The 26,327-nt window shown below is 41.5% G+C and overlaps 1 protein-coding gene and 1 long non-coding RNA gene across 2 annotated transcripts; one reads left to right on the top strand and one right to left on the bottom strand.

Moving 5' to 3' along the window:
- Positions 1–6,735: 6,735 nt before the first annotated feature.
- Positions 6,736–14,539, bottom strand: LOC148135984 (uncharacterized). The gene is made up of 2 exons (XR_015754681.1): positions 14,181–14,539; positions 6,736–13,567 (listed from the first exon to the last, which is right to left on the bottom strand). It is a non-coding gene; the product is annotated as an uncharacterized LOC148135984 (long non-coding RNA).
- Positions 13,793–24,263, top strand: h3f3c (H3 histone, family 3C). Its single transcript, XM_043680789.2, has 4 exons — positions 13,793–13,907; positions 19,051–19,203; positions 21,978–22,131; positions 23,561–24,263. Exons 2-4 carry the CDS (start codon positions 19,076–19,078, stop codon positions 23,687–23,689), a joined length of 411 nt encoding a protein of 136 aa, XP_043536724.1. The 5' UTR covers positions 13,793–13,907; positions 19,051–19,075; the 3' UTR covers positions 23,690–24,263.
- The last annotated feature ends 2,064 nt before the right edge of the window (positions 24,264–26,327 follow it).

The raw sequence follows: 26,327 nt of genomic DNA, 5'->3' as shown, positions 1-26,327 counted from the left end.
AACTTAATTCCATACATGAAACACTTTTTTTTAGAAAGGGTAGTCCCTCATGTCACTCTTTAAATCTTCCCCCCTCCTTTGCCTCAAAAAACACCTGGTTTTGAACTGTCACCACTTTAGGGAAAAACTGTCATTCATCTTACCTATGCTGATCATAATTTTAAACTTCAATAAAGCCATAGTCACTTATGGCACAGGAAGCAATTTGGCCTATGAAGCCTACACTTGCTGAACAAGGAACAATCTGTTAACGCCCACTCTCCTGCTCATACTTCAGCTTTGACTTTTTATTCTTTAGGTGCTCACCAAATATTCTCCCAGAAATGGTTGAAATGTTTCTACTTTTATCACACTTATTTATGGGACTTCTGCATCATTATTTTTCTTTTCAGAAAATGTTGTTTTATGTTGTGGTTCTGCTAGCCAAGCTGGGAATTTGTGGCAGACGTTTCGTCCTCTGTCTAGGTGACCTCCTCAGTGCTTGGGAGAACTGCAATGGACAGCTGGAACTGACAACCAGAAGCGGCAGAGACAAATCACTATAAATGCCGGAGGAAACATCACAGAAGTGCTTCACAGGAGGCTCCCAAGCACTGAGGATGTCACCTAGACAGGGGACGAAACGTCTGCAACACAAATTCCCAGCTTGGCGAACAGAACCACAACAACAAGCACCCAAGCTACAAATCTTCTCAGACTTTTGAATGTTTTATTTCCCCATTCCCCAAAATCTTAAATTTGTACAAATCAAGCTGGTGGCAGGTTAGGCATAATTTGAGCTCCTGGGCCTGTCTGCTCCTGGTCACCAAGCTGATTACCTCTTCCTCTTGTCTGTGACAGCAGAGGAATGGAGCATTGGCAACCAGTGAAGGAGTCCCCTTAGGATCCAGTCACCAGCAGCACAAGTAGGGGGGTCCTAAGGCCCATTAAAAAATCTGCAGCAGTAGATGATAAGATTTTTAAAGTATTTTCTCTTATGTGCAATACTTCAGTGTGGCTACAATTGTAACATCTCACTACTATCTTAATGATTTTTATTGTCACAAATCATTTGATTCTTCTTTGCATTAGATTGTTCCTTGTACTATGTTTTCCTTCCCCAGATTGTGGAAGTTTGCCAAATCAAATCTCCAATTTCCTTTGCTCTAAAATTTTGGCAATCCCAAGCTGATCTCTTATTTTGGGACTAACCTAAGCTGGATATTCAGTATAATCTCCCTGATTTACATACCTAAAACATCTTCATGTCGCTAAGGTTCCTGTAGGCATTATCAATCACACCCAATAGGTCCTGCCACTTCTAAAGGTTGACATCTATACCCACAGATCTCCTAGCCTTCAAAGCCTGCTATGGAGTCTATATTGCCCCTCTGTCAAAATACATCACTTTGCACTTCTCTGCATTAAATTCCATCAGTCATGACTAGCTTATTAGGTCTAGTCATAGATGTACAGATCATTCAGTCCAACTTGTTCATGTCAACCAGATATCCCAACCCAATCTAGACCCACCTGCCAGCACCTGGCCCATATCCCTCCAAACCCTCATATTCTTATACTCCATCCAGATGCCTTTTAAATGTTGTGATTGTACCAGCTTCCAGCAGCTCATTCTGTACACGTACCACCCTCTGTGTGAAAGAGTTGTCCCTTTTTATATCTCTTCTCCCCCCCCCCCCCCCCCGCCCCAAACCTATGCCCTCTAGTTCTTGACTCTTTCCCCCCCCTCCCTGAAAAGACAGTGTCTATTTATCCTATCCATGCCCCTCATGATTTTATAAACCTCTCCAGTATAAGGTCACCCCTCAGTCTCTGATGCTCCAGGGAAAACAAGCCCAGCTTTTTCGACCTCTCCCTATAGCTCAAATCCTCCAACCCTGGCAAAATCCTTGTAAATCTTTTCTGAACCCTTTCAAATTTCACAACATCTTTCTGATAGACCAGAATTGCACGCAATATTCCAACAGCGGCCTAACCAATGCCCTGTACAGCTGCAACATGACCTCTCAATACTCTGACCAATAAAGGAAAGCGTACCAAACACTGTCTTCACTAAATCTACCTGTGTCTCTACTTTCAAGGAGTTATGAACCTGCACTCCAAGATCACTTTGTTCAGCAACACTCCCTAGGACCTTACCTTTAAGTGTACAAGTCCTGCTAAGATTTGCTTTTCCAAAATGCAGCACCTTGCATTTATCTCAACCCCATCTGCCACTTCTCAGCTCATTGGCCAATCTGATCACGATCCTGTTGTAATTGGAGGTAACCTTCTTTGCTGTCCACTTCACCTCCAATTTTGGTGTAATCTGCAAACTTTCTAACTATACCTCTTAAGCTCACATTCAAATCATTTATATAAATGATGAAAAATAGTGGACTCAGCAATGATCCTTTTGGCACTCCACTGGTCAGTGTGGAATTTTGAAATCTTAATATGTATACCAAGATTGGACTGCTTTTACATGGATGAAAAGCAGTAGTTGTGGTAGTAAGAGCAAGTGAGGACTGCAGATGCTGGAGATCCAGCACCACATCAGAATGTGGCGCTGGAAAAGCACAACAGGTCAGGCAGCATCTGAGGAGCAGGAGAATCAAAGTTTCAGGCATAAGCCCTTAGAATATCACTGTCCAACTGTCTCCTGTCTGATAAACTACAATGTACCATGATTTAATGCTTCCTATCTTTAAGCTAATTTTCAAAAAATCCAACTGGACTCTTAACAAAATTGAGGTATATGAAATAGGAAAATAATAAGCCTTTTGTGATACCTTTTTGATATGTATTTCAACTAAGTATCACATCAATCTTCTCCATTACTTCCTAAAAGTTCAATTAGTTGAGAATGGGCTGCTTTTTTAAAATAAATCTGTGCTGGCTCATCATCATTGAGACATCCTTTCAAATGATAAGGCTTTCATATTTGTCATTTTCCAATCTTCTGACATCTTCCTCTATCTGGGAAGCTTGGGTAAATAAATTAAGGCCAATCCCCTCCAGTATCATTAGCTTACTTTCTTAAGCATCTTGGGATGCAAGCTATCTGGACCAGGTCACACTTTAACTGTAAGCATAGGCCACCTCACAGTAGAGTCAAAGAGATGTACAGCATGGAAACAGACCCTTTGCTCCAACCTGTCCATGCCGACCAGATATCCCAACCCAATTTAGTCTCACCTGCCAGCACCCGGCCTATATCCCTCCAAACCCTTCCTATTCATATACCCATCCAAATGCCTCTTAAGTGTTGCAATTGTACCAGCCTCCACCACATCCTCTGGCAGCTCATTCCGTACACATACCACTTTCTGCATGAAAAGTTGCCCCTTAGGTCTCTTTTATATCTTTCCCCTATCACCCTCTACTTCTGGACTCGCCGATCCTAGGGAAAAGACTTTGTCTATTTATCCTATCCATGCTCCTCATAATTTTGTAAACCTCTATAAGGTCACCCCTCAGCCTCCGACGCTCCAAGCAAAACAGCCCCAGCCTGTTCAGCCTCTCCCTATAGCTCAAATCCCCCAACCCTGGCAATATCCTTGTAAATCTTTTCTGAACCCTTTCAAGTTTCACAACATCTTTCCGATAGGAAGGTGACCACAACTGCACACAATATTCCAATAGTGGCTGAACCAATGTCCTGTACAGCCGCAACATGACCTCCCAACTCCTGTACTCAATACTCTCACCAATAAAGGAAAGCATACCAAACACCTTCTCACTCCACTTTCAAGGAGTTCTGAACCTGCACTTCAAGGTCTCTTTGTTCAGCAACACTCCCTAAGACCTTACCATTAAGTGTATAAGTCCTGCTAAGATTCGCTTTCCCAAAATGCAGCACCTCGCATTTATCTGAATTAAACTCAATTTGCCACTTCTCAGCCCATTGGCCCATCTGGTCAAGATCCTGTTGTAATCTGAGGTAACCCTCTTTGCTGTCCACTACACCTCCAGTTTTGGTGTCATCTGCAAACTTACTAACTGTACCTCTTATGCTCACATCCAAATCATTTATGTAAATGACAAAAAGTAGAGGACCCAGCACCGATCCTTGTGGCACTCCACTGGTCACAGGCCTCCAGTCTGAAAAACAATCCTCCATCACCACCCTCTGTCTTCTACCTTTGAGCCAGTTCTGTATCCAAATAGCTAGTTCTCCTTGTATTCCATGAGATCTAACCTTGCTAATCAGTCTCCCATGGGGAACCTTGTCGAACGCCTTACTGAAGTCCATATAGATCACATCTACTGCTCCGTCCTCATCAATATTCTTTGTTACTTCTTCAAAAAACTCAATCAAGTTTGAGACATGATTTCCCATGCCCAAAGCCATATTGACTACCCCTAATCAGTCCTTGCCTTTCCAAATACATGTATATCCTGTCCCTCAGGATTCCCTCCAACAACTTGCCCGCCACTGAGGTCAGGCTCACTGGTCTATAGTTCCCTGGCTTGTCTTTACTGCCCTTCTTAAACAGTGGCACCACATTTGCCAATCTCCAGTCTTCCGGCACCTCACCTGTGACTTTCAATTTTTCTATTATCCATTGCCTCAAATCTCTTCACTTCTATCAATATTTTGTTGTACGTACTGTGCAAATAATGCAAAGAACTAAGTATCTTACGCTTGCCCTGCTCTTTAAGTCTATATTCCGCCTCTTTTTTTTCCCCCAACATACAATTCACTCACTATTTACATGGTGATATAACTTTAGCGTTCTCCTTTTAAAGTTTTGGATTTGGGTGGGTTGCTGTTCGGAGGATCGGTGTGGACTTGTTGGGCCGAACGGCCTGTTTCCACACTGTAAGTAATCTAATCGAATCAATCTGTTTGAATGTGCTATGACACATTCTGCGGGCATCTCATCCTCAGGTGGAACTTTAACCCAGACTTTCTGGCTTAGATGTAGGTACATGACCACTGTGCCATGTCACAGTGCCCTCAAGTTTCCATTTATGTTGCTGTCAATGCATTGTCTTAATTTGTCTTTGCCAATCTTTATTTTCCTCTTCATCTTCTCAACCATAGTATTTTGAGCTGGTCCTTCAACAAAGTCTTCATCTGACTTGCATTGCTTTCCCTAAATTTTTTGTTTCATCATGATCTCTCCTTCTTCATTCAAAGAGCTCTGACTATTGCTCATTATCACCTTTTTGAAATGTACCTAGATTTGATCTAATGTATTTCTTTGTTGAAGATTATCTATTGATCCATCGGTTTTTCCTGTCAACCTCTGCAGTTTACTCTGGCTAGATCCCTTCTCATCACACTGCAATGAGCTCTTTGCATTCAAACATTTAGATTTTAGCAAGGAACAGGCAACAATGTCTGTTGCATTCATCCATTAGCTATTCTGATTGAAGCTGAACCAATGTTACTGTTTTCTGAACTCAGTAATTCAACTATTTCTCTATTTAGCAGCCTTTTTAAACTTAGAAATTATTAAATTTTAATAATAATGACTAATTTATATTTAAAATGGATGATATTAGGATTTAGATGGTGTTCTGCCTTCTGAACTGAAGTTCTGGATTTCAATTCCACTCTAGGATTCCATGGACATTTGAAGCATCCAAATTGGTAATTATCCTTCTAGATTAGATTACTTACAGTGTGGAAACAGGCCCTTCGGCCCAACAAGTCCACACTGACCCGCCGAAGCGAAACCCACCCATACCCCGACATTTACCCCTTACCTAACACTACTGGCAATTTAGCATGGCCAATTCACCTGACCTGCACATCTTTGGACTGTGGGAGGAAACCGGAGCACCCGGAGGAAACCCACGCAGACACGGGGAGAATGTGCAAACTCCACACAGTCAGTCGCCTGAGTCGGGAATTGAACCCGGGTCTCATGGCGCCGTGAGGCAGCAGTGCTAACCACTGTGCCACCGTGCCGCCCACTTCTACGTGACAGGCACATGGTAAGAGCGAGAGAAGCTTCTAGTTGATGTGCAATGGGCCTCATCTGGCTTCAAGGTGAAACAATGTAAACAAATGGCAGCACAGTGGCTAGCGCTGCTGTCTCGCAGTGTCAGGGACCTGGGTCTGATTCCAGCCTTGGATGACTGTCTGTGTGGAGTTTGCACATTCCCCCTGTGTCTGCGTGGATTTCCTCTGGGTGCTCCGGTTTCCCCCCTCAATCCAAAGATGTGCAGGGTAGGTGAACTGGCCATGCTGACTTGCCCTTGTGTTCAGGGATGTGTAGGTTAGGTGCATTGGTCAGGGGTAAACATCGAATAATAGTGTAGGGTCTGGGTGGGTTACTCTTCGGAGGGTTACTCTTCGGAGGGTCAGTGTGGACTTGTTGGGCCGAAGGACCTTTTTCCACTCTGTAGGGAATTCAATGATTAAAGTGCTTCGCCAACCCGGTTGTTGAAAACTTTCCGAGTCAAAGCCAACATTGTAAAAGGTTCTAAATAATACAATCCAATCGATATGAAAACATACCTATCAAATTAAAGCAAATTTTACCTGTTACAAATTACGTACTCCAGTTTGCTGACCTATCAATATAGGATATCAGGAAAACTACATGCTCTCTATCTAGTGACTTGCAGGCCCAAGTACCGCTGCAGAATAGAGCAGCGAATTGACCCGCAGAATAGAGCAGCGAATTGACCCTCCCCCCTCCGCTCTTCAATCATGCATAACTTGAGATTATTAATGGCCAACTTGGCCAGACCTACGCAGCGAGGAGGAAATTTACCTTGACGCCATATCACAATACACCCAGGAGAACAAAGCCTTTAATGCTGTGACAACAATAACACAACAGAGGAAAAGCTGATCTCCTAAAAATGACAATGGAAACAATGCACAAGATCTGATTCAGACACAAATGTTGCCTCATAATTGGACTAATGAACCCTCGCACAAATCTGTAAACAGTTGAGATTCTAAGTATGTCAGGAATATTTCTGTACAATCTGAAACTTTTCTGAATGCAACAAATTTCTTTATAAATTCTCATTAGGTGATTTTTTTTTGGTTCATTCTTGCCCATCTGTAAAGATACTGAACCATCCCTACAAGGAATATTAATACATAGTCAAAGAAACTGGACATTATCTACAGCACTGATTCAAACTGGCCAATGCCACTGTTTTTGCTCTACATCAGCCTTTCTCTCACATATGTTCTTCTACTTTTATCAGTAGGAGAGGTGTTTGTGGGAAATAGATGAAGGTGTAAATCAAAAACACAGATTTTGAGAAGGATTTGGCAGGTAGGAAGAATGCTGATGACAATTGTTAGCAAACTGGACATAAGGACCCTCGGCTAATATTAGAAAACCAGATAGCATTGTATGGAACACTCAAATGAAAGAGCTTGTGAAGGTAGGGCAGTAAAGACCATGGAAAGTTTCAAAATATAATGACTTCATTTTAAAAAAAACAATATATCAGATGGTAGGAAGGCAGCAGAGATGTGAGAAAATATGCAATAAAATTTAATTGTAGGTCAGATGTAGGTTTCAGTGGAGGTAATGTTATGGTAATTGTGACAATGCCGTCTCTTTAAAGTGGTTATTTTGTCCTTAAACAACAGGCTGTAAGGCAGAGATGTTGAGCTGTCTCTAAGAAAGTAAACAATTTATGAGGCCTTTGGGTTTTGTTTTAAAAGTTGGAACAATAGACGCAGCTGGGAGTGGCCAGCTCTTACAAACCATCTTTCTAGTTTTCTTTTTTAGTTTTAATTAGAAGTCTTTGGGTTCTCGACACAGTTGGAAGCTTCAGTGAATGTCTCCTAGTTGCTACTTTCTCTGAATTTTCTTGGTTTTTTCCTCCTGGATTGGGGATTTGCATGTGAAAACCTATGTCTGAATGTACCTTTTTCCAAAGGGGAGTGTTTATGGGATATTAATATATCGGAACATCATAGTAGGTACTATATCTATTATTCAGTTCAGTTTTCCAATAGTTATTTAAATTCCTCTTTCTTTTGTTTGTATTTTAACAATATCACTTAAATAAATTGTGTTTTGCTTAGCATCGAGTAGTTTGATCAGACACACTGCAACTTGAACATAGCACTTCATTTCTATCTTTAAAATAAGAGAAAATTAGGGTCTTGGCTACTTTCTTCAAATATATTGGGGGGTCTGGTCTGGTCAATAACAGTAAAACAGCAAAGATCTTGAAAGGGACAACAGAGAACAACAGACAACAGAGTCTACTTTTCAAAGACAATGAGTAATCCTTATGAGAATGATAATGATGGCAAGATCAGTGAGAACTAAGGGAGGTATCTTGCATGATCTGAATTTGGATGATCAAATCATACAGCAGATTTGCAAATTGTATGCTGCAGTCATGGTGAATACCAGAAGTGGAAGATTGGGTTATATGGCTGTCTAATTTGAAACCGAAGAAACCAGTCAGAAAATTCACTAAGGCAGCAAAGCAGTTGGCAGTCAAGGAGAGGAAGTTGGAAGCAGAATATGTGAGTGGGAGGAAACTGATCTGGCAAGATCCATGGGTATTATATTTGGGCAGGAAGCAGATAATGGATCAGAGGTATTTTTTTCAATTATGAACTCACAAGGGTAGTTACACAATAATGAAGTCAAACATTTACATGGGTAGATGTGTATAAAATAGTGCACTCACTATTGACTCAACTAAAGTCAAACTCTGCCTGGATGCTTTCTCCCTGCTTTGCTCAGGTATATCTTTGTGTCCTTTTAAACCAAACCCTCTTCAGACATCCTTTTGAGCATAATCAATTTGGCTTCCTATGGTGATTGATGGGTTTCATCCTCACCAGCTCTTCCCCATGAGATTCAGCAACAACAGCCCTTTTCTTGTTCTTGGCTTGGCAGCACCTTTTATGAATTAAACATTTTAGTTTCAGTGACGAGTCTACAAATCCATCTTTTCCTATGTCCATGTGTTAAAGTTCATACTGACTTTTTCAGGGCTCCTGAAATAGAGCCATAAAGATTTGGTCACATAGAGAAGAACTTCATACCATTCATAGGGCGTTGTTTTGTCTTACATTAAAATAGAGTTTAAAACTTAACCCTTTTAAACTTTCCAAATCAGTGTGTTTCTTGAATTTTCTTGCCCACATCTGTTTTTTTAATTACTCCACAATTAATGACAACCCACAAAGGATAGATTGCCTAGAACACATTGCCAGAGGTGGTGGTGGTGGAAGGAAACACAATAGCAACATTTAAAAAGCACCTAGACAAATACATGAATAGGAGGGGAATTGAGGAATACAGATCCTGTAAGTGAAGACAGTTTTAGTATGGAAGGGCAAAACGTTGGCGCAGGCTCAGAGGGCCGAGTGTTCTTTGTTTCCAGCTTTATGGCCTAGGCTCTGGTCTTCCCTGTTTAAAATTTTCTGCTGCCAATGACAATCTTCTACTTTGGAGGTGCTACGCAAATGTGGGTTGATGTTATTACAATAAAGCTTCCAGCATTGAGCAGTGGTAAAAAGCTGCACTCATCAGGCTGTAACTGTGCTAAAGCAGCACCACATGCTAGGCAGTTGCCGAATACTTGGTTCAGCTGGTGTCACATTTCCTCTTAATAGTATTTGCATGTAGGGTTAGCTGAATTGCCACAGAATCTCCAATGTTCCAGGACCTGTTAAGTTTGACCGGTTATCAATTAGTAACAGGATAGCACCTACAACATCAACAAGAACATTGCGCTGTACGTACTTTAATCTTAATTAATTATAGAGCTAGGTTTGCCATCTTTAAGAAATGATATGCTTGGCTACTTCAGGGCAATTAAGTGTCAGTCATGTTGGTGTGGGACTTAAGTCATATGTAGACTGGCTAAGGATGGCAGGTTTTCTTCCTGAAAGAACTTTTAATGATTCAGTTGGGTTTTTAACAATAATCTGAAAAACTACATGGTTGCTTTTTGCTGGTACAGATGTTTGAATTCCAGATCTCTAAATTTCACAGTGAGGGCTTAACACTCATTCTCTGAATTTAGTTCAAGTCTGTTACTTTTATGATTTAGATGTTAGATTTTATTTTACTCCTATTCAGCTGTGATCTTGCCTTCTTCAGCATCTTTTATCATTAATGGCTTTATAAATGGCCCAAAATAATTAAATCTTAAAGAATATCAGTTTTCCAACATGTCTTTATACCTTTACCAAATGTCTCCAATTTGCAGCTCCAACTCTGCTATTACACTTTAGCTTGTAATAGTTTAATGTTAACAATAAGGGACACTTGTTACAGTTTACATATCATTATCTTTACATGGATTATATTCTTCAAGTGTATTTTTGCAAATGTATTTTTCAAAATTCCTTTCTTAACAATTGTGATAAGTGTATTAATTCCAATATTCCCTCTCTCCATTTCCAGTAATGAAATAAAGGATTTACATTTCATTTTCCTTCTTATTGAAGGTCTTCATTCTATAGTGCATAGTTTAGCAAGCATTGGCCATTCTCTTGATACTTTTGCAGAGTCCACCATTCACGGGTATGCCTATGTCAAAGCATTATTCAAATATCCAGATGTAGTCAATAGTATCACTGACCATCAGTGTTCTTGAAAACAACACGGTCTGATAGGCTGTGTCAATTTGTAAATCCTTCCAAATTACCTGCCTATGGCAGGCAGAAAGAGCAGAAGAAACTCTTGAACCATATGGTGGGGAAAATGCAGATAGTCTCCCGTCACTTTGGGAGGAGGGGAGAGGGTTTGTTGGACAGTGAGTATGGATCAGAATTATGGCAACAGGTGGGGGTTAATCTTACCAACTGGGTTGATTTGATACCTGTCTTTATGATAGGATCTGCTTTTGGGTACAAAACTGAAACACCAGCAACAATGGCGCCAGAAGATCAAGGCAAAATTCATGGCTGCTCCTCAATCTAATTAATATTAAATTTCAAAGTTCAAAATTGGAATTTGCACAAACATGTACAGAAAATATATTTAAAAGCTGGTGTGCAATAAATCAATGTTTGAACTTTTCATTTTTGTTACAAGGGACAATTTAGAGTATAAACATTAACACATCTACATATTAAAAACAATACATACTTTGTCAGCATTTCCATTAAAAGCATTGATAAATATTTTTTTATGATATATGCATGTAATTGCCACTCCAGCAGAAGCACTGAAACACTGGCCAGAGACTCTAATTGACAAATTTACTTCGCCAGTTTAGAAATGCAGTGTATGATTTTATAATCACAATTTAAAAATAATGGAGAAAACACTGAGGCTGAATTCCATCTTTATGCCCTAGTCATAGAAATGTACAGTGCAGAAACAGATCTTTTGGTCCAACTCATCCATGTCAACTAGATATCCTAAATTAATTTGGTCCCATTCGCCAACGTAGTCAGAGATGTACAGCATGGAAACAGACCCTTTGGTCCAACCCGTCTATGCTGACCAGATATCCCAACCCAATCTAGTCCCACCTGCCTGCACCCGGCCCATATTCCTCCAAACCCTTCCTATTCATATACATTTAAAATGCATCTGAATGAGTAATTGTACCAGCTTCCACTACTTCCTCTGGCAGTTCATTCCATACATGCACCATCCCTTGCTTGAAAAATGTTTCCCCTTAGGTCCTTTTATAAATCTTTCCCTTCTCACCCTAAACCTATGCCTTCTAGTTCTGGACTCCACTGCTCCTGGGGGAAAGACCTTGTCTATTTACCTTATCAATGCCCCCCTCCCCTTGTTCTGTTACCTTAGTTTCACCCAAAAGCATGATAGGTTTTCAGCCCACATATGCAACACTACGGGAAAATACTAATAATTTTAAAATTGCCAATTAATTTCAGACTTGTAATTGGAATGATTCAATTAACCATTATAAAATAATTGCTGTTCTCAACAAAACTGAATTTCAAAACAAACAATTCTGTGCTTTTGAGTTAAGGGAACTTTTTTTACAGGTATGTTTAGTTTTGTAGTTCTTCCTACTTGGAGGGTAGTGTCCCAGTTTGCAATTGAGTTAAATGCTAGCAAACATGTTCTTCAAAGGATATGAAAATTTTATTCAAAATCAGCATTCCAAATATAAATTTATGGACCCTCAGAACTTCTGGAAAGCTATAGAAAATATTTGTTTCAATTCTAGGTTTAATTAGATAACAAACTTTTGGAAAATGCCAAATGCCTTTGAGTTTGGGCAAACTTTATAACATGCATAACATTTTATCTTGCAAGATTACGGAATGAAACGGCATCAGGGATGGGATAGATGACTGAGGAAAATCATACTGGACTTAAAAGTGTAGAAAAATACTGACTCCACAGTGAAGAGTCTTATTGAAAGGTTAATTCTTCCTGTCATTATCTGGGTTTCAGTTTCACCATAGTAGATGGCAAAATCAGAATTCAACAAAAACTTTGAAAAGAAATTGGTCCCATCTGGATCACCCTATCCCTTAGAGAAGGAGATCTGTCATTCTTACAAGGTCTTGCTTACATGTGACTCCAGGCCCATAGCAATGCAGTTGGCTCTGGTCTGCCCTTTGGGATGTGCAACAGATGCTGGCCTAGCAAATGAAGCTCATATCCCATGGATGAATGGAAAGTTGATCACAAGATGATAAAACATTGGATGAAAAAAGGAATTAAAAATGAAAGAAGTGTTGCCTCATGAGAAGATCATCCTTTGCGAGGAAAACTGAGGTGAGGAAATGCACCCAAAAAACCCAAATAAACACAGTGAGTCAAACATACTAAGTAATAGAGGAGAAATTGGTTGACTTATGAGATGAAGATTCCATTTAGCTTAAGGGAGGTGAAAGGTGTGAAAGAAAGGAAGGAAAACAAAGTGTAACTCTCAAAAAGTCCCAACAAAAACAGCAGACAAGTTATAATTAATAAGGAGAAATGCAAGACCTCCAGGCCCAAAAATTAGAGAGTTGGGGCAAATGAAAAGTTATTAATCAAAGAAAATCAAACAAACAATGGAAAGAAGAAAAAAATTGAGGGGGTAAAACAAAATGAAGAACCGCATCCCAATAAAATGAAAATTTGGGCTCAAATATAGGAAAAGGGAGAAGTTGGTTGGAGCATGGAACGATTAAAAAAAACCTCTGCGACTGACCCCAAGAAATGAAAACTTGGGGCAACTAAAAAATGATGAGGAGAAATTGATTGGAGTAGGGAGTGATTTTAAAAAAAGGCTGCCCCATTCAAAAAATTTTAAATTGTGCCACAGAAACAAACAGCATAGGAACAGACACTTTGATTGAACCAGTCCATGCCAAACTAGACTAGTCCCACCTGCCTGTTCCTGGCCTATGGATAGATTAAAAAAACACAGGACCTCCCACAAAAATAAAAGAAAGTTGGGCCAAGTGATCAAAAAGGGAGAGAAAATGGCTGCTTCGCATGGGTGAAGCAACATACAAAAAGGCCAAAATATCCAAAATGGAGAGAAACTGTTTTAAAACCAAAAGATCCACAAACCCTGCAAAACATAAACAAAAGCTGCTGAAAAAGCTCAGCAAGTCTGGCAGTATCTGTAAAGATAAATCACGTTTTGGGTCAGGTTCGGATGAAGTGGAGTTGCTTTCCATGGGTGAAGAAGCATGACGTGGCTGGAGGAGAGAGGAAAGAAGAGACCAAAATAAAACGAAACACTCAATAAAAGATTTTTAAAAAAAAAACATAAGAAAGGAGGGCGAGTGGTAACGGTTGGGGCAAAGTTGGCCAAGTTTAGGGCCTCTTGTCTGCTGGTGGCCTGGCCTGGCCTGGGCGCGCGGTGCACTATGGGCCTGTCACCCCCCACCCCCCCCTTCCTCCTCCTCCCCCCCCCCCCCCCCCACGGCCGCCATTTTCTCAGCCCCACAGACCGGCGGCCCTTTTGTCTCGGTCAGACCCGGACTCGGCTTCTCCTTCCGTGGAAAAAAAATCAAAGGAAAAAACAAAAAAAAAGAGGTGCGCTTTCCCTTTTATTTTTTTTTTAAATTTAAAAAAATTCTCTCCCTCCCGCCACCTTTAAAAAAGTGTGTATTTGAACCGCCGCGGGCCCATCGTCCTCCTCCGGGCCCCCGGGGGTTGCTGTGGTGTTGAGGTGGAGGGAAAGCCCCCCCTTTTTTTTCCCCTCCTCCTTTCCTTACCTTCTCTCACCCGCCGGACTTTTACGAGGGTTTGTTTTTTGGTAAATATTTTTTTTTTGACGGGAGGGAACGAAATTTAAAAAAAACTTACAGCATAGTTGTCGACGGGAAACCGTCGAGAACGTTCGAGAAGGGAAGGGCGTGGGGAAAACGCCTCAGCGCCCGATCGCGAGTCGAAATTAAAATATTTTTTTTAAAAATCCCACTGAAGGAATTAAGCTAAAAAGGTTCTCTTCAGTTGAAGGGGGGAAAAAAAAACTTTTGTAGCTCTCTTCAGGAAGTCTAAAGACCTTTTTTCTCGGTCTCTGAGAGGAATTGGTCGAGAGCTTGTCATGTTTTTTTTTTGGTCGCTTGCTTTTGTTTTTTTTTCCTCTCTCTCTCTCCGCTCCCGCCGCATTCGGCTCTTCCCCCTTTCTGCCATAGCTTCGCCTTCATGTTTCTCGCACTCGCCTGCGCAGCCGCCCAACCGACCCCGGGCTTTAAAAAAAACCGCCCGCCCAGCACCGCCCATCCCGGCAGGCAATTGGTCGCTGTTGCGAACGCCGATCGCCGCGCCCATTGGGCAGCCCTCGCTGTCCGTTACCCAGGCTCCGGCACGCGTCCCACCCTCTTCCTCAGTCGCCGCGCTTATTGGCTCGACGCCGCCGTCCATCGCCCGCCGCGGGTTGCCCCTGGTTACTAGACCGAATCCGACCGCCATGGCGTACCGCCCACCTCCTCAGCGGCCGCGTTGATTGGCCCGCGGCAGCAATGTCTATCATGCGCCTTCTGCCAACCCTGGTTACTCACCTGCTGTCGACGGGGCGCAATTGGTTGCTGTTATTCACGGTGTGTGAATGCGCACCTCACCGCTCTGCATCATGGTTGTTGTAGTCCTTTTCTGTCCTCGCTGTAGTGGAGGCGGTGGCAAGGGATGCTCTGTGTCGGTCGCCATGCACTCTGAGCATTGTAGTTCTATTATGCATCCGTTGGCATATTGATTTCCTTACAATGCACTACATTACTCAGCATCGTCTTTGAATGATGCGGATCAGTTATCATAAGAACAGATGCAGACAAGACTTGGAAAACGTATAATGAACATTATCAATTGATCAGTGAATGTATGATTAGATTAGTTTAGATTCCCTACAGTGTGACAATAGACAATAGGTGCAGGAGTAGGCCATTCTGCCCTTCGAGTCTGCACCACCATTCAATATGATCATGGCTGATCATCCTTAATCAGTATCCTGTTCCTGCCTTATCCCTATAACCCTTGATTCCACTAATTGAGAGCTCTATCCATCTCTTTCTTAAATGAAACCAGAGACTGGGCCTCCACTGCCCTCTGAGGCAGAGCATTCCACACAGCCACCACTCTCTGGGTGAAGAAGTTTCTCCTCATCTCTGTCCTAAATGGTCTACCCTGTATTTTTAAGCTATGTCCTCTAGTTCGGCACTCACCCATCAGCGGAAACATGTTTCCTGCATCCAGAGTGTCCAATCCTTTCATAATCTGAAATAACGGTCCTTCGGCCCAACAAGTCCACACCAACCCCCCCGAAGAGTAACCCACCCAGACCCATTTCCCTTTGACTAATGCACCCAAACGCTATGGGCAATTTAGCATGGCCAGTTCACCTGACCTGCACATCTTTGGATTGTGGGAGGAGACCCACGCATGCACAGGGAGAACGTGCAAACTCCACACAGTTAAAAATCACACAGCACCAGGTTATAGTCCAACAGGTTTAATTGGAAGCACACTAGCTTTCGGAGTGCCGCTCCTTCATCAGATGGTAGTGGGTGATGAAGGAGCGTCGCTCCGAAAACTGGTGTGCTTCCAATTAAATCTGTTGGACTATAACCTGGTGTTGTGTGATTTTTAACTTTGAACACCCCAGTGCAACACCGGCATCTCCAAATCAAAACTCCACATAGACAGCTACTCGAGGTTGGATTCAGACCTGGGTCCCTAGTGCTGTGAGGCAGCAGCATTGACCACTGAGCCACCATGCCACCCATAGAAGTGCTGGCAAATGGGTCTGGATTAGTTGAGGATATCTGGTCAGCATGGATGAGTTGGACCAAAGGGTCTGTTTTCGTGCTGTACTTTAGTGACTTTATGATTTCTTTCAACTTTGCAGTTTGCAAAGTGAAAATAATGCAGTGTTTGGTCACTGTTACAAATATGTCTTTGTATCTCAACTGCTTCGTGAGCATAATACAATGGACGTTCCTGTTGGTCAGGATCAAGTTGGTCAAGTTTTCCTAGTGGAAGCTTGAAAGTGAAACAAACAAAAACATAAATTGTTGAAGGAACTTGTAATGTTTGGCAGCATCTGTGAAGAATGAAATAAAATTAATGTATTAAATCCAGTGACCCTTCTAGTCTCGAAATGTTAACTCTTTGCATCTCAGCAAATGCTGCTAGTCTTGCTGCATGCCTCCAGCAATTTATGTTTTTATTTGTTTTAGATCTCCAGCATCTGCAGTTCTTTGTTTTGTATTAGATTTGAAAGTATTGTGGGAGAGGATGTTTCTTTAGTCGCAGATCAACTTTGCAAATGCTAGGTTTGGCAAGAAGGCAATAATTGCAACTTTGAAGTTTCTTTAAGAAACTTATTTGGAGGATTTGCACATAACCCATTTAATTGTGAGAGATTTTATTCCTTTTTCCCTTCCATCAAGAGGATTCTCCAATGTATATGGGTCATGAACTCTTTTAAAAAAAAATCAGCAGAAGAATTTCATACCTTTTCAGATGATGGCCCAATTTTCTTTTGAGAGCAACAACTGAAATTTGTCTCATCTACATTCTTTGCTACCGCATTCCAGATCTTAATCACTTGGCCATGTAAAAAAAATTCTTTATACTACCTTTGACATATCTTTTACCATTTGCCTTCATTTATTGTCCTTTGCTTCTCGATCCTTCAGCCAAGTGAAACAGTTTCGCCCCATCTATTCTGTTCTGACCCCTCTCAGTTCTCAACATCCCTGTCAGTTCTTTAGAAGAGATGAGAGGTGATTTTTCTCTCTCTGGAGTTTCTGAGACTGGAACTTTGCCTCAGAAGGCGATGGAGGCAGGATTATTAAATATTGTTAAGCTAGGAAATAGATTTTTGTTAGCCTTGGGAGTAAAAGGTCATCGGTGGTAGATGGGAATGTGGATTTTGAAACACAAACAAATCAGCCTTGATCTTATCGAGTGAAGGAATGGGCTCAAGGGGCAAGGTAGCCTGCTCCTAATTTGTATATAAATATGTGTAGGTGTTCAGCGGAGTGCCTATTTACAGCAGAATATAGTGGATCCATCTTGTCAGCCACATAGTCTGCCGCCTTCTTACTAGTCTGGCACTAGCACCAGAAGCATAATTACTCTGGGTCATTTTGGTGCAAGAACTGCATCCCCTTTGAAAGTCCTACAGTCTCTTATACAGGCCATTTGTTCCTATTATTAATCTATTTGCTAAAGACAGTTTAACAGAAGTAACCACCTATTGTATGTATTAGAAAAAGCCTATTTTTGGAAGGCCTGCTTTGTTTAATCACTGACCTGTATCTTGTTCTGTAATGTTGAATTTCCTTACATAGTTGTTTGCAGATATTTAGAGATATAATTGTTTATCAATTTCCTGTATTTTGCATTGCTGGGCATTCCTCTGCAAGCCATCCAGAATCTTGTTGATGTAATTGGTTCCTGCTTAAATAATGCTTTAGTTTTAAAATACTTATCCTTATCTTTACATTCCTTTATGACTTTGCTCCTCCTTTTGCCTGTAGCATTTGGCTTCAGATATCCTTGGTGCTCGACTTCTGGCCTTTTTGAACTCCATCACTGGTGGTAGTGCCTTCAGTCCCTAGATTCCAAGCTCTGGAATTTTCCCAACCCATCTCCTCTTTTGCTTCCTTTCCTCTTTTAAGACATTCCTTAAAACCTCCCTCTTTCACCTGCCCCACATCTCTCCATGTACCAAATTTTGCCTTGCAATGCTCTTCTGCAGCTCCTTGGAGAGTTTCATTATGTTAAAGGTACTATATAAATACAAGTTATTTGTGAGTTGAAACTTTATGTATATTTATATGTGTTATGCATGAATATGACAGAACAAGTTAGTCACTTAAGAGTTGTGAAAACGATCACAGTGAGAAAATCCCCTTTTTTTTAAAGATTAGATTACTTACAGTGTGAAAACAGGCCCTTCGGCCCAACAAATCCACACCGACCCAACAAATCCACCCAGACCCATTCCCCTACATTTACCCCTTCACCTAACACTACTGGCAATTTAGCATGGCCAACTCACCTAACTTACACATTTTTGGACTGTGGGAGGAAACCAGAGCATCCAGAGGAAACCCACACAGACACGGGGAGAATGTGCAAACTCCACACACAGTCGCCTGAGGTGGGAATTGAACCCGGGTCTCTGGTGCTGTGAGGCAGCAGAGCTAACCACTGTGCCACCTGTCTTTCAGTTTTGCATAAATAGTTATAGTTGCTAGCAATTTGCCCTTTTTTTTGTTTTAGAGTTGGATTAGAGTCATAGTTGCAAAGTAGCAAAGCTGACAAAGCAATTCCAAACCACCTCTCCCCAGCGTGCAGAATTTAACTGCACAAATCTTGTGCAACGTAGCATCAGCGGGAGGACTGTATTTATATTTATGATGAGCAGACTCCACCTAGTGGCAACATCAAGAATTGTTAAATTTGAGTTGATTGCCATGAAGGAGATGCTGGGATTCAAACTTGCTATTTTCCATTTTATTTTCCAAGAGAATTGTTCATAACACGAAACTTTACATCTTGAGATTTTATTGTGGGCCAGCTCCATTTCAAGTACCTTGTATTTTTGTCAATTCCTCACTAACTCTGCCATTGTTTCCCAGTGCAAAGTTTATATGATCTTGCAGCGATTCAGAAGTTTCTCATTTACAGACTATGTTGAATATTTCTCCCTTTGCTTTTTGCACAGCACCTTGGCTTGAAAATTCATTGCAATGGCTCGTACTAAGCAGACAGCTCGTAAATCGACTGGAGGCAAGGCCCCACGCAAGCAACTTGCAACTAAGGCAGCTCGCAAGAGTGCCCCATCCACTGGTGGAGTGAAGAAACCCCATCGTTACAGGCAGGTTTCATAATTGTGACATTGTCTAGGTTCTGCTGTGTTCATTTTGAAAGGAGGGTCACAGTGTGAGGATATTCCACTGTTCACTGCACTGTTTCACCTGCTTTTTATTCTGTTTTGGAGACTAACACCCTATTGTTATAGAGGATAACTCACAGAGGTACCTGTAAAATATCAGTTATGTATTTGACTTTCATTGAACCTGCACCTTTATTAAACAAGGTGAGTGGATGAGAGGAAAGTTAGGCAGGCAGATGGACTTAGATGTTGATCTCCAGAAAATGGCTTGCAAATGAATCTCACTGAAAGCTGTTCCTGAATGATGGGCTGCAGTGTTACTGTGCAAGTTGAGTTTTGAAGGGGTCATTGGGTTTGGACCAGTCTTAGAACATTTAGGTTGACCTAGGGAAGGCCTGTTGAACCATTCAAACAGATCATGACTGATTGTCTACCTCAATGCTATTTCCCCCACTACCCCCATCTATCTTGATGTCTTTAGGACCCAGAACAAGTTCAATGATTGAGCTACCACAACCTCTGGGTCGAGAGTTCCAAAGACAGAATGTGGTGTCAACAGCACTGAATTGGTCCTAAATACAATGAATGCTATCGATCTTACTGGGAGAGATCTTGCAAAAATGGTGTTAATGTTAGGGCAGACTTGCACTGGAGGCATTAGGAGTCCCTTATGCAGTAAAGCAGTCTGTGCTGATGGACCTACTTATTTAACAACGCGGCTTTATCAATAATGGCAAGTCACATCAGCTCCAGAGCAAGGATGATTCACACAGGACATTTGAATCTGATTTTAACAAAAAGAAAATCCCATGCCGTCTTTTTGGTATTAATAGAAATATCCTACTGCGATTTAACATTGCTGGAGCATAACTGAGAGGTTCCCATCTTGCCACGTGTATAAATAGCGGCATTCATAGTCCTGGATGTCTGTTTAGTTTTCATATTTGCACCACTCACCATTCAGTTCCACTGTCTATAAAACACAAGTGAGGAAAGTGGAATATTCCCTAATTATCTCATTGCATGCACTTCCAACAACTTGAAACTCAACAAGTTCAAGAAGCCCATTTGACTGGCATCCCTTCAGTTTGTGCCATCTGCAGTTTATGCCATCTGCAAGATGTTAACTCACTAGCCTCCTCTGATAGTTTCATTCAAATTTGCAATCCCAAACATCTAGAAGGAATGACAGGAGGATGTAAATACCCCACCTGCAAATCCTTCTTCAAATCACATGTCATCCTGATTTGGAAATATATTGCTGTTCATTGACTGTCACTGGGTCAAAGTCCTGGAACTTTCTGACAGCACTATTTACATATGAACAGGTCTTGACTTTAGTATTGCCTCATCCAGAGTCATGTAACAGAGTGCCAGTATTTCTGACTTAAAAATCACAAAACACCAGGTTATAGTCCAACAGGTTTAATTGGAAGCACTAGCTTTCGGAGTGCCACTCCTTCATCGGGTAGTTGTGGAGGACACAATTGTATGGCACAGAAATTATAGCAAAAGTTTACAGTGTGATGTAACTGAAATTATACATTGAAAAATACCTTGATTGTTTGTTGTATAATTTCAGTTACATCACACTGTAAACTTTTGCTATAAATTCTGTGTCTTACAATTGTGTCCTCCACAACTACCCGATGAAGGAGCAGCGCTCCGAAAGCTAGTGCTTCCAATTAAACCTGTTGGACTATAACCTGGTGTTGTGTGATTTGTAACTTTGTACACCCCAGTCCAACACCAGCACCTCCAGATCAGTATCTCTGACATTCACCCTTTTTTTATCAGGGCTCCCTGATTGGACCAGATTAACAGCCCCAATCAGCGAACTCATTTTCAATGATTTCCAGTTGCCTCACCTCATTACAATCACTACACCTATGAGGGTGGGTAGCTTCCCCCTCCAACTCTATTTTGATTTATTCCCTACCCTCCCCTTCACTGTTTGATCACACAGCATTGCCCTTTGATGTGAAAGGCACTGCTTGTCACTGGCCACTCGGGTGTTTCCTTTCTTCCTGGTGGTGGAAAATTGAATAAAGATTTGTGCACCTTGTATCTTCCACTGTGTCTCACACCTGTACATGCACATAACATGGGGGCTGTGGGAAAAAATAAGTGGGAGAAAATAAAAAAAAACTTTTTAAAAATCAGGAGTGTCTAAAAAAAAAAGAGGGTGGGTAGAAGCTGAGGTGATCAGTAATTTAGAAGTAAACTGGATATGGGCAAGTGACAAGAGTAAAGTTGCAGGCTACAGATTTGGCAGGGGGATTAGAAATGACTCGACTGTAATACAAAGAACCAGAATGGTCTCAATAGACTGAATGGCCCTTGTGCTGTTATGACGCTAAAATGGCAGTATTTGAAACTAAACAGCCTCCGACCATCACTGCTTCCACCGCCGCCACCACCACCACAATTATCCTTATTTGGGCCTTCAATAGGCCATGTTACTTACCTCCAGCCTGATTTATGGCACTGTTTCATGAGATCCCCAGCAACACTGTTGGGCCCAGAGAGTTGCCAAGCAATCAGACAGACAGCAACTCATTCAGGCAGGACTTAATGCTCAGGTGGGCGTGGAAGGCCTGCAGGATTTGATGTGGGGAGTATGTTCCCATTGACCATTTTGAAGGCAAGTTTTATCTGAAAAGTTCTGTCCTTTTGTTTTAAATAGTTGCAAGACCCACTATTGTAGATTTTTAATAAAAACTAGATGTAACTAATATTTCTTTTTCCTTTACTAGACCTGGTACTGTAGCTTTGCGTGAAATCAGGCGATATCAGAAGTCCACAGAGTTGCTGATTAGAAAGCTGCCTTTCCAGCGTCTTGTGCGCGAGATTGCGCAGGACTTCAAAACTGATCTGAGGTTCCAGAGTGCTGCCATTGGGGCTCTGCAGGTAAGCACCTGCTACTGAGGCTCTATGGGTAAGCATTTGCTATTGGGCTCTGCAGGTAAGCACTCCTGCTACTGGAGCTGTGCAGGTAAGCACTCCTGCTACTGGAGCTGTGCAGGTAAGCACTCCTGCTACTGGAGCTGTGCAGGTAAGCATTCCTGCTACTAGAGCTGTGCAGGTAAGCACTCCTACTACCGGTGCTCTGCAGGTAAACACTCCTGCTACTGGAAATGTGCAGGTAAAGCACTCTTGTTATCAGTGTTTTGCAGGTATGCATTTCAATGCTGTGCAGGTAAGCACCTGCTGCTGGGATTCTGCAAGTAAGCACACCTTGGTTCAGAATAAGATTAGTGATGAAGAGGCTGAAGTGCTGAAATGCTCCATGGCCTCTGAGTCCTCTGCTGCTGGGTGAGGATTGTGTTGTTAAGAAGACGACACATGGAGGACAAATGGCATAGATTCACTTAGGATGAAGCCTAATAACACAAGGCAAAGGAATGGAAAACTGCTAATGAGAGGAGTGATGAAGCCTCATGACCTCCCTGCTCTTGTATTTGGCATAAACCATTTAGGTTAAATGGCCAGTTTCTGTGCTGCTGTATCTGTATAGTGTAGCTGGTTGCTTGCTTTCTGATACATCAGAAGTGTACAGAGAACTTTCAGTCGTAGAGTTATAGAGATACACAGCATGGAAGGAAGACTTTCATCCACATGTCTTTGAAAATAACCAAAAATCTATCTATTTCAGTCTCCTTTTCCAGCACATGATCCATAGTTTCTATGCAATGGCACTTCAAATGATCATCTAAATACTTCTTAAACGTTGTGAGGGGTCCCACCTCTAAACCTTTTCATGTAGTGAGTTCCAGATAGCCAACACACACTGGGTGATATTTTCTGTTAAATCCACTCTAATCCCTCTCCTATACCTTAAGTATATGCCTGCTGGTTGATGCCTCTATGGGGAGAAGTTTCTTCAGATGCATCTCATTTGTGCACCTCAATCAGGTCCCCCTTCAGCATTCTGTGCTCGAAAGAAAACGTTCCCAGCCTACCCAGTCTCTTATTTAAATCACTCCATCCTGGTGAATCTCCTCTGCACCCTCTTTAGTGCAATCATATCTTTCCTATACCATGCTGCACATTGTACTCCAGCTGTAGCCAAACTAATATCTTATGCAGCTCTATTATAACTTCCCTGATTTTGTATTCAATGTATTGATTAATAAAGACAAGCACCTCACAACAACCTTGTCCAGCTGTCCTGTTGCCTTCACAGATCTATGATCAGGCATACCAACATCCCTTAGATCCACTGGACCCTAGGGTCCTACCATTCATTTTGTACTCTTGCCTTGTTAGTCCACCCAAAATTAACCTGAGATAAGCCCATAAGAGTGATCCAGTGACTGCTTTCCTCCCTATTTTGCAGGAGGCCAGTGAAGCATACCTGGTTGGTCTGTTTGAAGACACCAATCTGTGTGCTATCCATGCCAAACGTGTTACCATCATGCCGAAGGACATACAACTGGCACGCCGTATTCGAGGGGAACGTGCTTAAAAGCGAAAGAGAAAAAAAGAGAAAAATCATGTTTTGCCATGGGTCCTCTATTATTAGCAAAAGGCTATCATTTTTTTTCTTATTCTTATTCACAGTAGGCTGCAACATCGAGCATATAATCTTAATTGTTTCAAAAAGAGGTTTTAGGTCTTCTGTATTTGTAAGTCCGGGGGATAAAAAAGGAATCTTTGTTGTGATGTTAACTAACTTTCTGTGGTGTTTTTTGTAAAATTTGTTTCTTTTTCATACCAGCAAACATTTTAAAATAAAGGGGAGAATTTATACAATACATGGTTTTGTAACAAAACCTAATTTACAGTACAATACTCTGAGCAGGAAACACTCGGACCTGCTTCTATCAAGCAATCTGTAAGATATGCATTCAGATCACAATGCATTTTATTTTTGTGCGTTTTTTTTCACTTATGTTTGATAATTCTGCATTCTAGGGGTAGGCATGATATGTTTTTTTTTTCTATTGCAACCTTAAATGTCACAAGATGTTTGATTCTGATCTTTGTAATTTCAAAATTTTCCCATGAAAAGTAATATTAAATAGATATGAAAAAAAGTATATCTTAAATTTGGCTGGTCATTAATTGATGGGAGCTGGCTATTGCTTATGGCATAAACTGTGTCTCACCTGATGTTTCTCTTTTGAGGATAAGTGTTGTGCATTTTGTGAGGAAATGGCCTTAATTAAGGTCATACAGAGATCAATTTGACACTTCTGCAGGTAAGCACTCCTACTACCAGTGCTCTGCAGGTGAGCACTCCTGCTACTGGAGCTGTGCAGGTAAGCACTCCTACTACCAGTGCTCTGCAGGTGAGCACTCCTGCTACTGGAGCTGTGCAGGTAAGCACTCCTACTACCAGTGCTCTGCAGGTGAGCACTCCTGCTACTGGAGCTGTGCAGGTAAGCACTTCTGCTACCAGTGCTCTGCAGGTAAGCACTCCTACTACCAGTGCTCTGCAGATGAGCACTCCTGCTACTGGAGCTGTGCACGTAAGCACTTCTGCTACCAGTGCTCTGCAGGTAAGCACTCCTACTACCAGTGCTCTGCAGGTGAGCACTCCTGCTACCAACAGCTGACATTTGTATAACATTTGTTCAACTTGATGAGATTCCCAAGGTTCTTTATGACACCAAGCCACATAAGGAGATATTAGGTCAGATGACTAAAAGTGGTAGATTTTAAGTGTCTTAAAGGAGGAAAGTGAAGTGGAGAGGTTTAGGGAATTACAGAGCTTGGGACTTAGGCAGCTTAAGGCCACCCAATGGTGGAACAGATATAACAGGGAATGCAAAAGAGGCCAAAATTAGGAGAATGCAGATATAGAATCATAGATCTGTACAGCATGGAAATAGGCCCTTTGGACCAACTCATCCACGTCGATTAGATATCCTGAATTAATCTCGGTCCCATTTGCCAGCATCTGGCCCATATTTCTCTAAACCCTTCTTATTCATATACCAGTCCAGATGCCTTTTAAATGTTGTAACTGTACCAGCCTCCACCACATCCACCGGCAGCTCATTCCATACAAGCACCATCCTCTGCATGAAAAAGATGTCCCTTTTAAATCTTTCACCTCTCACCTTAAGCCTATGCCCTCTAGTTTTGGACTCCCTACTGTTACGACACGGGGTAAACACCTCCTGTTAATTTAAACCTGCAGACAAATGATTTAACCTGTGCTGTAATCTGTTAAAGAGGAGAAGAACTATCCCAAAGTCACTATTTAAAGCAAAAATTAATAACTTTAATTTTTTTAAGTCTAACAGAGAATATTTAACTAACAATTATTTGCCACTCATTTATCTAAACCTATCTTTTACCTTCCCCTCTACAATACTGGTCTGATAAAATCCCCAATTAGGATTTACAGAAAAATTCAAATTTCAAAACCAGCCAGCTGTCGAATCTTCTCCTGGTGTCTTCCTGTGTAGATTTGTTCTCCAGGTCGGTGTTGATCTTTTCCCCTGCGCAAACTCCTTCTCCAGACAGTTACTTCTTAGAGAATTCTTACGAGCAGCCTACATCTGTTGGTCTTTTGGCAGTTCTCCCCCAAATGTTCAATTTTTCCCAGATTTATACCCCAAAGCATTGGTTTGTTTCATTGGTTTTAATATTGCCAAAATACCAAAGTCAAACTTGATTGAGTTTAGTATCTTGGGGCATAATTTAAACTGATTGGCTGAATCTGAATTTTCTTTTGTCTCTTAGCAACCCAGGTACTGCTAGCTGCTGGACCAAATGTTACATTGTAAATTCTCCATAACTCTGTGCTTGCTAAGTCCTTCAACTCTCTTAAAGGTACAATATCCCTTACACCTCCATATCACCACCCTGGGAAAAAGACCATGGCTGTTCACCTTATGCATGCCTCTTATCATCTTATAAACCTTTGTAAGGTCAGCTCAATCCGTCCAATCCCAGCAACATCCTTGTAAATCTTTTCTGAAGCTTTTCAAGTTTTAACAACATTTTTCCTATAGCAGGGATACCAGAATTGAACACAGTATTCCAAAAGTGACCCAACCAATATCCTGTACAGGATATCCCAACTTTTTTGTACTGAATGCACCGATCAATAAAGGCAAGCATGCCAAACATCTTCACAACCTTGTCTAACT

The sequence above is a fragment of the Chiloscyllium plagiosum genome, unplaced genomic scaffold (assembly GCF_037043375.1).
Source record: "Chiloscyllium plagiosum isolate Xiang-an unplaced genomic scaffold, Cpla_swu_hap1 HiC_scaffold_47, whole genome shotgun sequence".
NCBI lineage: Eukaryota > Metazoa > Chordata > Chondrichthyes > Orectolobiformes > Hemiscylliidae > Chiloscyllium > Chiloscyllium plagiosum.
This window is presented reverse-complemented; position numbering and strand designations above follow the sequence as displayed.

Excerpts from the sequence above, each read along its gene's own strand:
- h3f3c (XM_043680789.2), top strand. The coding sequence starts at position 19,076 with ATGGCTCGTACTAAGCAGACAGCTCGTAAATCGACTGGAGGCAAGGCC. Across the intron at positions 19,204-21,977 it reads AAGAAACCCCATCGTTACAG|ACCTGGTACTGTAGCTTTGC; the intron begins GCAGGTTTCATA and ends TTCCTTTACTAG. Across the intron at positions 22,132-23,560 it reads CTGCCATTGGGGCTCTGCAG|GAGGCCAGTGAAGCATACCT; the intron begins GTAAGCACCTGC and ends CCTATTTTGCAG.